Here is a 15862-nt window from a genome sequence, read left to right on the forward strand (position 1 = left end):
ATGCCCAGGCAGGGTGGGAAACTTCTAATTGGCTGCATTCCTGTGAAGTAATTGCTTCTGTTAATAGGATTTTATTGTTATTATCTGTATTAGGATGATCACAGGCTGGTTTAGATGCCTTATGCTTGATTAAATAATGGCCTGCTGTAGTGATTAATGGAAACATGTTCCAGTGGATACAAAACATGTATCTCTTTCCTGAAAATAGTGTGTAGCAGCGATTTCTCAAAAAAAAAGGAAAAAGGGGAAAAAAGGAGACTTATGCTGACATAGTTAGCATAATATATTTTGTTTCTTTGGATAAACTTTGATCTTGACAATCCCCAAGTTAATAGAAAGTTGTTCTTTTTCCCTCCCTATAATATCCTGTGTAGTGCACAGCTTATTCAGATCAATAGAAGCATTTTTTCACCCCAGGAACACAACCTTAGAGAACTTGTAAAAAGGTCATACAAACTTTTGATGCAAACCATTATTTTTAATTCATGTGGTCTACCCGTGTTTCCTAGCACCTGAACTGTCCTTTCTGCAAATTACATTCCTTTTGTGAATAGAAACAGTTTATTAAAACTCCTGTATTAATTATTTAAATGAATTTATAAATATTTGAGGAAGCCCATGCAAAAAGCGTTCATAATAAATTATTATATTCTACCTTCATTGAAAGCTAAATTAAAGAGCTCTGATGATTGCCTTTTCTGAGAAAGCCTTTTCAGCTGCCTGTCATCACAAGGTCTGGAACAGGAGAAATTTTTCTAAGTAGCAGGAAAATCCATAAAATCAGCACCTAAAGGTCAAGGTGGGATAACAACATTTGTACTGAATGTGAGCATCAAGTATGGGACCATTCCTTTAGCTGTGCTCAGTGTCTTATGGGGGAGCCATCAGTTTCCAGCCTCAGCTTTGGGATCACAGGTGTGGAGACTGAATTACTGACAAAAGGGGCAGGAGTGGTGCTAAGGAGAGGAAAGTGAAGCAAGTGAGAGGAGAAATCCCTCACACAGATCGATTGATCGAATGAGAAGTCAGATACTGTGAGTGGTGCTGGTAAGAATATCAACCCTGAGAGTCTGTGGCAGATCAGCCTGAGCAGTGCAAAGGGATTTCTTACACGAAATGAAATGGAAAAAATAAAATTATATTTAAAATGGCAGCAGCAGAATAGCAGAAACTTCTCTGGATAAACTTTTCTGGGAATTATTTCCTGGATGGAAGAAAACTTCCTATTGTAGCTCCCAGTTTGGCAGAGCTGGTGGGTAAGAGTCACTTTGTGGATATTCCCATCTTTTGGGTCCCATTCTTTGTGCTCATGGTCATGTCTGGCTGTCAAGGACATTGCACATTATAAATGGCAGGTGCCAGTCAGGACAGAAGTGTTTCTGCAGAATTTGGGTAATGGACAATTAAATTGATTAAATAGAAGGAGATGTCTGGTGACGAACCCCTTCATCCTGTGCTTCTTTCTTAACTGTGCTGTGTTTGAGGAGCCTCACCACGTGGATCCCATGACAGATTGGTGCAGTCACTCTGTGGTCATGCAGGATGGAGCAGGAGATGCTCCTGCTCTGAGGCCTCAGAGTGGTGATGGTTGGTAAACCCAGAGCACTTGCAGGGATGGGCTCAGCTCTCTGAGCAGTGACAGTCCAGACCAGTTGCTCACAGCCAGTCTTCACAGCTTTCCCAGCACTTTTCCACTGACCTGCTTCTCTTGTTCATCCGCCTTCTCTTCTGTTGGTGATCACTATTAAAGCAGAAAATTAGAAATATGGAGTCTAAGGACTGCGCCATAATGCCCAGAATTATAGGGCGCTCACTAGGCAATTATCTTTCATATTTGATCAGGTATTTTCGAAGATTAATATTTAAAAAGAAAACCCGGCCATTTCAACCTTGTTCTGTTTTAAAGTGCTTTAAAATGATGGAGGAAGGGACTATTGTAAAAATTAAAAAAAAAAATTTCATCTAAAGCTTTCTATTCAGTTTTCTGGTAACTATAGCAATTCCCAGTGTCTTTGTTTAGCTATTTGTCTTTGCAGGGCTCCTGCTTGCATACATTTTGCAATTGGCAGAGCTGAACACATTCTGCAAAACCTTTTCCACTAATTCATGCTCCTAATTGTGAAGAGCTTGGGCTGGGCACGCTCAGGCTGCACGTACATTCATTCTGCATGAGCATTAATGAGATCAAGTAGAACAAGGACAGATGTTTGTGAAAAACAAACTCCCTTTTGTAATGATGAGAGCAGAGCTTAGGGCTGAGAATCACCTGAGCAGAGTGGGTATGAGATTCCTGGAGTACCTGGAGTCTGGGGCTCGCAGCTCCTTCCACCTTCTTATTTTTTCAGGAGCACATCTTGTGCATTACAATGGAAAAAATGATCTTTGTATAAATTCGGGATTATTCCCTCTAAGGACAACAGGGTAAGGTCATTGTATAAATTATTAGTAGCAAAGAGTTACTTAGAGGAAGTGAATCCAGGTCCTCTTCAGGGTAAAAAAAAAAATAAAAAAGAGGAAAAATATCACAGTGAATGGTAGTGAGTTTTGATCTTTTAAAATAATACAACTCAGAGTTAAATTGAATGGAGGCAAAAAGACATGAGCTGTGCCAATAGCAGCGTGGCCATGAAATTTCAAGTGCCCATTAAAAGACTTCTCAGCTCTGTAAAAGGTCTCAGAGTAAATAAGCATTATGAGCACTGAAGGAAAACATAATTTCAAAGGAAAGCTTGTCAGTTAAGGTCAGTTTAATATCCACACTTGAATTTCACTGTTTGTAAGTCTTGCTGATAAGCTTTTATAATTGAGTTACTTCTCTTATTCCATGCATATTGAAGCAGTAATTAAGCTATGATATGAAATACAAAATATCGTGTGCTCAATTCATCAATTTTTGTTCAGTCTTGCAATTCTTGTTCCAATTGCACTGGCATTGTTGCACTGAAATATCTCCCAATCTATCATGTCAAGATTATGCATGATGTAATTTGTAATAGCAGCTAGGGATTTGTTTACAAAAAACAAATGTTCCTTTAATCTCTGAAACAAAATTAGGCTTGTCTTACATCACAGAACAAAGATAGCTGAATGAATACAACACCTTTAATAAATCTGTAATTACCTTGTGTAGTTCTAGTTGGCTCATTTCACTTGACCTTTGAAAACAACTTCCTCCACACAGATTTTAAAGTGTGCTCTTCTGGACTGTGGAGATAGGAGTGTTCCAAAGGTGTGTTGTTTATACCACAGCAATTCCCACTTCATGGAAGAGAATTTGGACCTTATTGTCTTTTCCCAGCTGAGATAATTGCAAGTTAACCAAACCACCTCCTCAGGAATTTTGCAGGCTCTACCTTCCAGTACCTCTGTGCATAAATCAGCAAACACCACGTGCAAGTTCAGAGTGCCATCATTTGAACAATGAAACCTCCCTTGGTTTTCCTTTCACTGGAATCATCCCTGCAATGAGGGCACAGGGCATCTGACCCTGTGCAGGGTGGGCTTAGGTCAGTGGAGAGCTGAATAAACAAATTTCTGTAGCTGGACTGAAATATCTGGTGGGTACAGACACCAGCAAAGGGCTGCTCCCACCCTTTGCTGGGATTTTGCTCCAGGAATCTTCCAGGTCTGATTATTATCCTCTTTCCATCCTTTTAAGGGGAGAATAGCAGATGGCTTCTTGTGCTTCACACCTCTTTGCAGTCTCTTTTCCCAAAAGCTCCTTGATGTCCAGATTTTAGGAGAAACACAGAACCATAGAATCACAGAATGGTTTGAGTTGGAGGGGACCTTAAATCCCATCTCATTCACCCCCTGCCATGGGCAGGGACATCTTCCAGTGTCCCAGGGTGCTCCCAGCCCTGTCCAGCCTGGCCTTGGGCCCTGCCAGGGATCCAGGGGCAGCCACAGCTGCTCTGGGCATTCTTTGCCAGGACCTTTAAAGCACTTAGTCTTTTTCACAGAGGAGGAGAGGGACAGTATAATAGCTTGCATTGCAAAAGGAAAGCCAAAGCAAAAACCATTTCTCACTGAAAAACATACACCAAAAAAAAAAACCAAACCAAAAACCCCCAAGCTAACAAAAAAAGGTGTCTTTCCTTGACTAATGACACATAATCACATTATACCCCATTAATTTCTGTAGATTAGATGGAGGAATTTTCTGTGTGTTACAGGAATCTTCTCTGTTAACAAGAGTTTCTCTGGTAACGTGTATTTGGTAAAACACAATTTATACCCAAGTGGTGCACCAGAATTTAATTTCATAACTGATAACCCTCCAATATATTATGCATGCTTTGTTATGCCTTATAAATGCATTACAGTTATATAATTTATTCATTCCCAGTGTTCTTTCATGGAGTGCTTTGCTGCCAGGCTGTGATTCTGGCACCTCGTTCAGTCAAAATTTTCACAATAGACTTTCACTCTCCCGAGCCCATTTCACAGCTTTTCCCTTCCACATCCCCAAATCCAACACCAGCAGCACAGGAGCTCATGTTTGAACAAATGGCAGCTTTTACAGACACCAGATTTGGTCTGAATTCTGCAAAAACTCACGTTTTTTTTTTTCCCCTGCTTCTCCAGTAACTGTTGGATAGCACACTAAACACAGATTGTTGGTTTACATATATATATATTTACATATATATTTTTGTATATATGTATGAGATTTACAATCCCAGCAGCCACTGGAGGAATAGAACTCCAAGTCCACCCACAAACCTTTGTGTACCCCTCTAATCTTCATCTCACAGCCTGGCACTTCTCTTTCTGCATTCCAACTCATTCATTTACTTTATTAATGAATTACTGTTCCTGAAAAATTACCATTGCATGGAGATATAATTCTTTGATTAGTCCTCAACTCTGATCAGAAACATGTCTGTGAATATTTATAGGTAGTTTCCTATTGTCTTTCCAAATATGTATAAATATGTTGCATTTCATTGGCATTTCCTTAAATATATGACAATAAGATTAAACTCTCACTGGGTTATCTGCAGCCATTCAAAGAGGGTATAAATAACATTGCTTCATTGCACAAATGCTTTAGCAGCCTGCAGTCAGGCTTGTTCTGTAGGGAAGAGTGGATTCAGTCCCAAACTTTAGTAATAAATAGCAGCAATGGTGTCCCTAACCTACAAAAGAGCCCCAGACAGGTTGGGAGAGGGTCCTCAGTCACCTGAATGTTGGATTTCATGTTCTCATCAGCCTCGTTAGCACTCATTAGTGCCAGCAGGTTGCTCTCAAATGCCCCACTCCCTTTGCAGAAAGGTTATGTCAGCCACCAATAAATTTACACACCTTAAACTAGAAACAAAGTTGGCAGCTTGATGCTTGTCTTGGATAAATGTTGCTGTGCAAGAATTCAGGATATTCCAAGAAAAAATATAGGACTGTGTTCTAGCACTCTGGAAGGTCATAGAATACACTATGCACTTTTGGGGAGACAAGTTTATCATACGTGATTTATTTTATCATTTTGTGTCCTTTCTCTGTGCCACAGATATCTGCAAAGATCTGTTTTGTTGAGGCTTGCTCTCCCTTTCCTTTGCAGAAATCCAGTTTCCTGATAGATAATGTGCTGAGGCTCCTGTTAGAATATCAACTATGATCCATGACTTTCAGAGAAAAAGTGTCAAGCTTTAGTCATGTCTGAGTTCAGTGGAATGTGGAATAATTGCAGCTTAAAAAAGCCTACCACACTTTTTGAGTACAGGATTATCAAATGGGAACAGGGTTGAGAGCCAGCTGCCAGCACAACTGGCCTGGGACCTGCTGGCATCTCCTGAAGGAATGCCACCAGAGGCCTCACAGCCTGACAGCCTCTTGCTGGCTTCATTTCTGTATTTCCTAAAATCCCAGACTTTGAAATTATCTAAGTTGAGCCATGAGCGGCTGAGAAACATTTTGATTTCTTTTCCTTGTCATTGCTGCTGAGACCTTCCAACTGAGCAAATGGTTATGCAAATTCTACAATCCTCCTTAAACTCTGGGTGCTTTACCTGTGTGCCAGTAAATCAGTGTTTTACCCCTGGACAGCTGGGAACACCTTACAGGTGCCCAGAGGACCTGGGTGCTGTCACTGTCAGCGGACTCAGGGAAGTGAAGATGCACATTCCCTCACCACAAAGGTGGTGCCCATGAGGAATCCTGGTCCCACTTCAGCTGTGGGAGCCCCTCAGCCACATGTCTAAGCAGCAGTTTTTTCCAGAGGTGCAAAGAAAAGGACATGGAAAAATGACAAAGCTGCAGCAGTTGGTGCTTCCAATCTGAACAGCACTGAGGGCAAGAAATTCCTTGGCAAAATCCAAGTTTTTATGTGAAATTTGCTCCTTAACAGACCATCTCCATTCAGCTCAAAGGCAGGGATGTGCTTAAAGACTTTCTGACAGCACTTCACATCATTTTAATGTTATAATTTATTTTCATAGTACCTGAGAAACCCATTCTTCAAGTTGTATAATTGGAGAAAAAAATGTCACTCCCAAACTGCTGCAATTCAGTGTTAAAGTTCAGCAGGGCAGAAGAGGCAGAGGGCAACATACAAGGCAACACAGCAAGAATAACTCATCCTCTAAGTAAATAAAATTGCAAATGGCAAACTGGTATAGCAAGGAGATGATTTACCTGTAGGAATAGAGAAAATGAGAAGCAGCGCTGGGATTAAACAAACCTTGGGAGTTTCTGCTTCTCAGGCTATTAGCCACCACCACCTCTATTGGTCACATTGTTATGAGGGATGCACACAATGTGTTTATGTCATTTTTCCTAATTTACTAATTTTCTAATTTAATAGCAGTATGTTGGCTGCTAGGAGATTGCAATGTAAGTGTTTTTTCTCTAGTGAGGCTTCCCATGCTGTTGAAATAGCACCCTTATTTGCTGGTTTATGCAGGTATTAAAAGGAAATTGTTCATGGATTCTTTGCATTTAATCTGCCCTTTCATATTTAATGGTGCAGCCCACAGCATTGTTCAGACATGTAATACACTTAAAAATATCTTACCGTAGCTGCTGAATATTTTGCAATGGAGAATCAGGAATTCTGAATGGAAAAAAATTTCAGATCTTCAATTCTTTCAATTCTGTCAGTGAATTAATAGAACATTTTTTAAAAGCCTGGAGAATATCACAAAGATCAGTGTGTTCAGGAAAAAAAAAGGCAGTTTAGGTTGCTGATGTCTTTTTAATGTTTACTACAATTAAAAAATATTGAATTAACTCAGCAAGACTGAATTTCAGGCAATTAGAGATGTGAGACACCACTTGCTAAACTGATTGCACTGTGCTTGTATTTTAAACAGGAGAAATGTCCATTTTCCCAGAGCTATGAAAGGTCTGTTATCAAAGTCTGTAAAGCATTGCACTGCAGGAGCATTAGATTGATACTTCTAAAATTGAGTAAGATTGAATTAAAGCAGAGAGTTTGATAGTTTGGACTCCCCGTAGGAAACATCCTGCATTTCTCCCAGATAGAAATATTCAACCTGAAATCTTTTGTTTCAAATTTGTATTCTTTAACTTCTCAGATTTCTTCTCTACAGCTCCCAGAGTGGCTGCTATCTCAGTCTGTTTATGAAATACATAACCCTTTAAATGACACTTTCTTTCAGTCCAGTTTTCTCATCCTCCCAAAAAGTGTGTTCCCACCCCTGTAATTCATCCTGCTCCCCATGACATCCCAATAAACTAAGAGAAACTGCATGTCTCATTCAATTCTCTGAGATTTTGCTGTATAAGGAATAGGTGAGCACAGGGTTACAGTTTTTCCCATTCTAGTTTATATTCTTTAAAAAAAAAAAAAAAAAAAAAAGACAAATTACTTGAAAGATTTTACCCACCTCTGTGCTGTTGCTATTGCCAAAATCTCCATCAGCGCAAGAATCTCTCACAGGGAGTTTGAACTTCCCTTTAATCTAATCCATTTAGAAAATGACTCACAATATATTGAATAAAGTGGAGAAAATTGATATCTTTTCATTAAGCTGACAAAGTCTTTTTCACTTCTGACATCTGTGAAATGTGTTCTCTATTTAAATTTTATTTATATCAATCTTTGCTGGTGGAAACGAGATTAAAACGGAATGCTCTGTACTTACAGGGAAAACTTTCCCATCCTGCAATGAGTGTCATACTGGCTTTGAAAATGAGCTGCTTATTCCTTGCAGGAACACAACACCTATGACCAGGAGGAACCACAATTTAATATCTCCATTCCTTTGTATTCTATTTCTATATAAACAAAACGTGCCCACTTTATCACAGGCAAAAAGAGAGCTGTTGTGGCTTTATAATGGCAACTGCAGAAGCAATCTTGGAACATTTTAATACATAGCATGTTCCCTGTAAACTGTTGAAAAATGCATGATGGTACTTTGCTCTGTTTCATATTTCAGGGTATTCCATAAACATGAATTTAAGTTATCTGTTACTCTGTGAGAATGGTCTTATTGGTGCATTGTTAAATATAATGTCTTTATACTTTTTGCCATATGGACTCTGTCATATTGTTAAAGCAATTTCCTAAATACAAATGCAGAAAAGTTAAGGAGAATTTTATCTGCAAAACAAAACAAAGAGAATTTGCATTTTCTCTACAGACAGGAGTAGCAAAAATAACAGAAGCAATTGCCTGTGGGTGTCTGGGCTGTGTGTGCTCATTTTCTCTGTCCATGTCCTGTTAACCACCTGTAAAACAGCTTTGAGGAACTGAGTAGCTTCAGTTTAATGCAAGAACTTGAAGACTGAGAAATGTGACACATAATAAATTCAGGGGTTTCAACAGGCATCTTTAATCAAATTGATTGTGTATTTTTTACAAACTTTGTTTCACTCAAGAGGAGGGTGATTGAATAATTATTGTTTCCATGTTGATTTGATCTTTTAGGTGGGGATATATGAAGGTGTTCAGTGCATTTCTACTGCCCCTTAATAGAATGTTTTGATACTGAAATTCAAGATGAAAACTTTTCCCCAGCCAGCTGCCTTCATGCATCAAAACTTTGTGTTCTAGGTGATGCACAGGAGCAAATCAGAGCACGGTCACTACCCTTGTGCAACCTCCAAAGGTTCTTGTGAACTTTGAAGGCTGAATCCAACCTAAACTGGAAGTTCCCTGCAGCTGCCTAAGGCTTTGGGCATTATGTTTGGGAACAAATGTATTTTAAAATGCAATAGAATTGTATAAACATGATAAAATATAAGCTATTCTATTGCTTTTTCACTGTATTCTATCTGATCTTCAGATTTCTTATTTGTAGTTTATTTGTTTGGAGCCCATGATTTGCAAATGCCATTTTAACCAAATTCTTTTTGTGTGTGTTAATCCATGCAGACTAAATACATCAAAAGTTAAATATTTTGATCAAAATTATTCCATGGCTTTGCAAACAAAGATTTTAGAAAAGCATTATTTAGGCTGAAAAAGAAACCTCAAGAATTTCCTGAAGAAAGTTGCTTTTGTTCCCAGCTCCATGGGTGATATGTTAAGAGTTAAACATTCTTATAAAAGAGACATTTTATTGAAAGTAGTTTAGATATAAACAATCCCTTTTTTAACCTAGAAGGTCATGGAAAAAAAAAAAAAAAAAAAACAAACACTGAATTAAACACAAGCAAAGCAGGAATAGTCAAGGCCCTTCTGTTCCACATCCTTTTCCTTTCCCCATGGCCAGGGGATCTGTCTCAGTCAATTCAGCCTTGCATGGAGAAACTCCTGTGCTTGTGCATTCCCCAGACAGTGTGAAGAGCACAGTGAGAAACACTCCAGAATGCTACAGGTGTCTGATTCAGCATGATGTGAGTACTCACAGCCTGTGCCTGCTGGTGATTAACTGGGATCTCTAATTCTCACCCAGATTGAGTGGTTTGGTCACTGAGAAGCTCAGGTTCCTCAGGATCTGGGAATTCTTGAGTAAAAACCACCCTGAGGGGGAGCATCTTAATTTGAGCAATTTGACCCAACTGCTTCAGCTCATCTCAAAGTGACATAACCTAAACATAGAAAAGCTGAATTCTTTCCCTGAGGAAGGTTTCTCCCCTCCTCCTACAGGTGGGCCCAATCTCAAGTGCTGCAAACTGTGATTCATTTTAAAGTGTTTTCCTCCCTCTTTGAACAGAGCTGGAGGTGTAAAACTTTGAAATCAAGTAAAACTCAAAGGGATCAGCAGTACCCAAGAAAGACAACTGGTCCTAAAGATTAAAGGGCTCTTAATAGAAGAGAAAAACTATAAACACAAGATTTAGAAAGTAATTTTCTTTGGGTTTTTGGATGCCCCTGCCGTGTTAAGGGGATGGGGACTAGACCACAGTGAGCTTTGTAGTGCTTCAGACTTAAAAAGGATTTTGCCTACATGCAGATTAGAAACAAAGAGGAGCTTTTCATCTGCAAATTTTCCCCCATTATAAAAGGAGCCTGGTCTTCAGTCCAGGTGAGGGTGCTCACTGATGGCACTTGGCTGTAATTGCACTGTGATCATAAATCAATAATATATGTATGTGTATACTAAAACCTGTACACCACTACATGAGTCAGTTGCCATTAGAGTTCAGCACTGACTCTGCATTTGATTATTTTTCAAGGTCAAGATCTGAATACTTGGGCTGCATTTAACAGCATTAAAAAGTAGTGAGATCATTTTAATTTCTATGAGCAGCATTGCCTCTCCATGCTGCCTCTCAGTCTGTATTACCTCAAATCTCTATTTTACATGGTAAACTCCAGGCCAGGGCATTCAGGTTTGTGGGGTTTAGTACCTTGCACTGTAGGATCCTTCTCTGTGGTTATTTAATGCTACAGCACTGCTCCTAGTACATGACCATGATCATCACTTTTGATTCCATGTCACAGGATTCTTCTCACACATCCTGAGGATGCTCTGTTCTGATGATTGCTGTGCAGGCCAGTATTAGCAGGATTTGGTTTTTCAGTTTGCCACTGCACAGTCTATTATTAGAGCACAGATTCAGCCTCTTGCTTTTTCATGCATAGCAAAGAGGGAGATTTTTTTCTCTGCTCTTAGCAGCATTAATGCTATCCTTCTGAAACAGGTGTGTGAGTAGCATCATTAAACTGCTTTGCCAGCACAGTGTCAAGGGCTATTTTTGTGTCTTGTATATATGGAGAAATGATATATTATGTGATAAAAATCAGATATAAGCTGTGGGAAGAACCAAGAAAGACAACACTGAGAGCTATATGATCCTTGTAGGGCCCCTCAAACTGAAATATTCTATTCAATTTTATATTGAAGAATTTAATTATAAGCTCTGTAATGTCCTTAAATCAATGCATGCACAACAGGGCATTTCCAGAGCTGAATGCCAGTCAGCTGGGTGTGTGTATATATTAATATATAAATGTATATAGACAGCTGCTTCAAAGGTATTTTGTGGGCTTGAAGCAGCCATGAGGGATGATATGAATGGGTTAAGCATCTCTCTTTGAGTGACTGTGCAGAAAGCTTTGACAGGGTTTCTGAGTGCAACCATGAAATTAATTCTTGCCAGAGAAAGCAAGCCACAGAATGAGCCAACTTGTCACACTTGCAAGGTTAGCTAAAGTTTATCAAATCCCCAGACAAAAAATGTCATCTAAGATACAGCTAAGGATATAGTCAGATACCAATTCCCAGGCAAGAAACTTCATTAAGGTACATTCAAGGTTGTAAACATATGTGCCAATTAAATTCAAACAACTGGGTCCAAACCCTGTCATTATTTACAATGTTAAATATTTGGAAATTAAAAGTTACTTTTAGAGATAATATGGTTTCTATAAAATTCATATTTGTGTTTCAACAAGCAGCTTCTGCTGCAGAGTTACCTTACCCTCTGTTTCTAGTTGTGATGGCATATTGGGGAAAGCCAAAAGTCTTCATGGCTTCAAGTAATTCTGGATAGATTTTTGGTAAAAAAAATCCAGCTGTAGGTCCTGAAAGCAAAGCAGACATAGTTTTATGTGGAGTACATTGAACCAGAAGTCCTGAAGAATATTCTGACGACAATCTCTTCAGACTTGCCTTGTTCTTGTACACACCTGTGAAAATCAGATTGGCACTCAGGGGACAGGGGCTGTGAGGATGGATGGTCCTTTGGTCTGCAGCAGCAGAATTTTTGCCATCACAGCATTCCCTGCAGCCACAGCACAGGAGCAGACAGGATCTCCTGTGTGAGGAGGCTGTGGCAAGCAGTGCACTGTCTTAGGCAGCAGAGGATGCCAAACAAGTAATTAAATGTGAAATCCTTGCAGCTAAACTCCAGTTGAAGGGACACTCTGCCTTTTAACTGCCAGTGTTAGACCCTTGAGATATTATTTAATTAGATTTGGTCATTGTAACACAGTTGTGAACATTGTCTTTTCTCTTTTAGCTTCTATAGTGATTGGGAAGTGGTGGGTGTGAGATGGAGCCCTGCCCTAGAAGGAGAGGAATGTAAGACATTGCCTGATAATTCTGGATGGATTGTGTGCAACTGGCAATAAAATCAAGACCACCAGAGTAAGTTTCCTTTCTGTCCTGCACCCAGGAGATCTTAACAGGAAAGGGAATCACTAATGACTGCTCACCCATGTCTTTTCCATCATCATGCCTGCTGGAAAAGCCTTAAAGACCATTGTCATGATCACCCAGTGCTTCTGGCCATAACTGGGTGAAAATTTAGATGGATCAGGCTGGTCAGCTGGGTCCAGGCTTGGCAATCAGCATGTTGAATTACCAGGTCACTTTCTTACAGACACTGTCACCTCAAAATGCCCCTAATGCACATCCCTGAGTCCCTTTCTGGTGGCTAAAGGTAAGAACATCATCTCAGAGGGATCTGCTGGATCCTAAACCCATTCCTTGGCTGTTCCAGGCCACATCTGGATTAGCACATCTGTACAAGTGCTTTGGAGCAGAGGACTCAGCTCTCTGTTGGCACTGCAGCTCTCACTTCAGAGCAGCTCCAGCCCCATGAACTCATCAGTGACAGCTCTTGAGGTGCTGCAGGGTCAGGTAGCACAGGCCAACAGGGTGACAACAGCTTTCACCACACTGAGCCAGGAACAGGCAGAGGGAGGGGTGTGAATGAGCTGCCTAAACTCCCACTATGGGATTAACCTTTGGAATGAAGGTGTTTTTTCAGGAATAGACTCTAGCTTTTTCTTCTGCATTGTGCGATTGTTTCACAACCATTGTCCTCAAACTGTCACCTATACCTGTATTCAAAAATTTTAATTACTAATTTTCATATCACAATTGAAATTTTTTCCAAGAAAATTACACGATTGTCAACTCAAAAAGCTTTTATAAATATGTAGATTTTAATTTTCTGTGAATTGGAAAATGGCTTTTGAAATCTGCTAAGTGAAAAAGAGCAAATTTTCAAGATTTTTTCCCTGTTTGATAAGAAATTCTACATACTGATGCCCAGATGCTAATTCACAGGATGTGCAGCATAGTGTTGTGATTTCCTGACTTTTTCCTTTCTCTCCAATCCTAACTCCAGTCATTTTTCATGCCTTCTAGGCCTCCTGTTGAAGGAGGAGATTTTACCCTAATTGATCCCTTTGGCACCTGAATCCTTTTTCTTTCCCCTCCACAGGACCTACCCCAGGATGAATTATTTGTATTGCAATCCTCATTTCTGGAGCAGAGCCTTCTGCCACACCAACACATTAAATTATCAGGACACCTACTGACTTAGGAGGTTTTCTTTGTAGGAAGCAGTCAGTGGCCCCCAAAAACAAGATCCATGTGGTCTCTGTCACGGAAGGAAGGAAGGAAGGAAAGGAAAGGAAAGGAAAGGAAAGGAAAGGAAAGGAAAGGAAAGGAAAGGAAAGGAAAGGAAAGGAAAGGAAAGGAAAAGGGAAAGGAAAGGAAAGGGAAAAGGAAAGGAAAGGAAAGGAAAGGAAAGGAAAGGAAAGGAAAGGAAAGGAAAGGAAAGGAAAGGAAAGGAAAGGAAAGGAAAGGAAAGGAAAGGAAAGGAAAGGAAAGGAAAGGAAAGAAAGGAAAAGGAAAGGAAAGGAAAAAGGAAAAGGAAAGGAAAAGGGAAAGGAAAGGAAAGGAAAAGGAAAGGAAAAAGGAAAGGAAAGGAAAGGAAAGGAAAGGAAAGGAAAAGGAAAGGAAAGGAAAAGGAAAGGAAAGGAAAAGGAAAGGAAAGGAAAAGGAAAGGAAAGGAAAAGGAAAGGAAAGAGGAAAGGAAAGGAAAGGAAAGGAAAAGGAAATGGAAAGGAAAGGAAAGGAAAGGAAAGGAAAGGAAAAAAAGAAAGAAAGAAAGAAGGGAAGGGAAGGGAAGGGAAGGAAGGGAAGGGAAGGAAGGAACTGGGATTCCCTGACTCAGTTTCTCTTTCTTGGTGCTGTTCCTGCAAATCTCCCTGTTGCCCACTGCTGATTTCTTCCACTCGCAGCACCACTGGAAAGCTATTTCCTAATAAATGTGCCTTGCAGTTAAATTAAAAAATCCCTGGCCACGAATTCACTACATGTCCTCTTCCAGTGAGGAAAGTGGGGGAGTAAAATGGAAGAAAGTGATGTAGAACTAAGAAACAGCATGAAGTATCTTATACAATAATTCAGCCCTTCTGCAATCTGTCTACAAGTTATATAAATTGAGGAATTGCATTTTATTTCTTCAACTGAAGCTGTCCTTCTCTTAACTCCCCCAGTCCTCATCATATAAAACTAGTTAAGGCAATGGAAGTGATTGCTAGAAATTTAGGAGCTTCATTAATATGCAGATGGTATGGTCCAATCTATTCAGTATGCATTATTGTATTTCATTTGAATTAAATACTTGCAGAGTGAGTGCTCATAACTGAAAAAATATTTCTTCATTTACCCCACAGGAGTTATTTTAATTAGCTTGTGAGGGGAGTACCTTATGTGGTGCGTGCTCCAGTAGAATTTTGCTTTGTTGCTGTAAAATATCATTACAGAACCCAATTGACAAAGGCAACATGACATGATGTGCTCAGCAACTGTCTCTTGCATTTTCTAAGGAGAAATTCTGCTTCTTAGTCCCTGGAACTTTGCTCCAATCCCTATCACTGTGTCAACTCTAGAACATAAATATAATATAATGAAAGCAATCAGATCCTGAAACAGGCTTTTGTTTTTTTTTTTTCTCCCATTTTGTTTTGCCATTTCAGACAGCAAGCAGAGAACGAGATTACAATGTAATCTGCCCTGACCACAATCCAGCTTCCAAGACTGGGCCATGTGTGTCTAATTTGAGTCATTAAGGAAGTTAAGAAAGCAGAAGAAACAAGACAAATCAGTCAACATGCAGCTCTCTCTGTGGTGATGAGGGCAGAGGGCTACAGCCAGTCTCCATAGGCTGTAAACTGTTTTAATGAAGGCTTTTCCTTACACTAAATACATTTACATTAGCTGCTGTCCTGACCAGGAAAACATTCCCATTTATGACTCTTGGGATTAAGGTACCGTTAGTACATTTCAGACCCACCTTAAATTCAACTTTTATATTTCTTCAGGAACCCACAAGGTAAATTAAATCACTTATAAGCATATGCGTATGTTTTTATATATATACATATATGTATGTTTTTAAATATATACGTATATATATTTATATTTCTGAATACATGGATATATACAATATATATAATTTTCTAGCCTAGTGTATAACTTCAATTGGGTCTCACGTGTGATCAATATTGATTTAATGACCAGAAAGAGGTGGACAACAGGACTCAGTGGAAGTCTTTACCAGCATATTCTTCATTGCTTCCTTTTCATGTATTTCTGTGTTTAGCCCTTTAGCATAGTTCACTAATTAAGTTTTTAAAGCCAAAGTTCTAAAGCTCACAGCTTCCTTAAATTGATTTGTTTTCTATTGATGGTCAGGCAGGTGACAA

The 15862-nt window shown here is 39.5% G+C and overlaps 1 protein-coding gene across 1 annotated transcript in view; it reads left to right on the forward strand.

The window, feature by feature from the left end:
- TAFA1 (TAFA chemokine like family member 1) overlaps positions 1–15862 on the forward strand; it is a 209362-nt gene that overhangs the window by 189875 nt on the left and 3625 nt on the right. Inside the window, 4 exon segments of the mRNA XM_063164989.1 lie at positions 12376–12401; positions 12403–12420; positions 12422–12466; positions 12468–12503. Coding sequence (XP_063021059.1) covers positions 12376–12401; positions 12403–12420; positions 12422–12466; positions 12468–12503 — 125 coding nt within the window.

This window comes from Melospiza melodia, chromosome 10, assembly GCF_035770615.1.
Source record: "Melospiza melodia melodia isolate bMelMel2 chromosome 10, bMelMel2.pri, whole genome shotgun sequence".
Lineage (NCBI taxonomy): Eukaryota > Metazoa > Chordata > Aves > Passeriformes > Passerellidae > Melospiza > Melospiza melodia.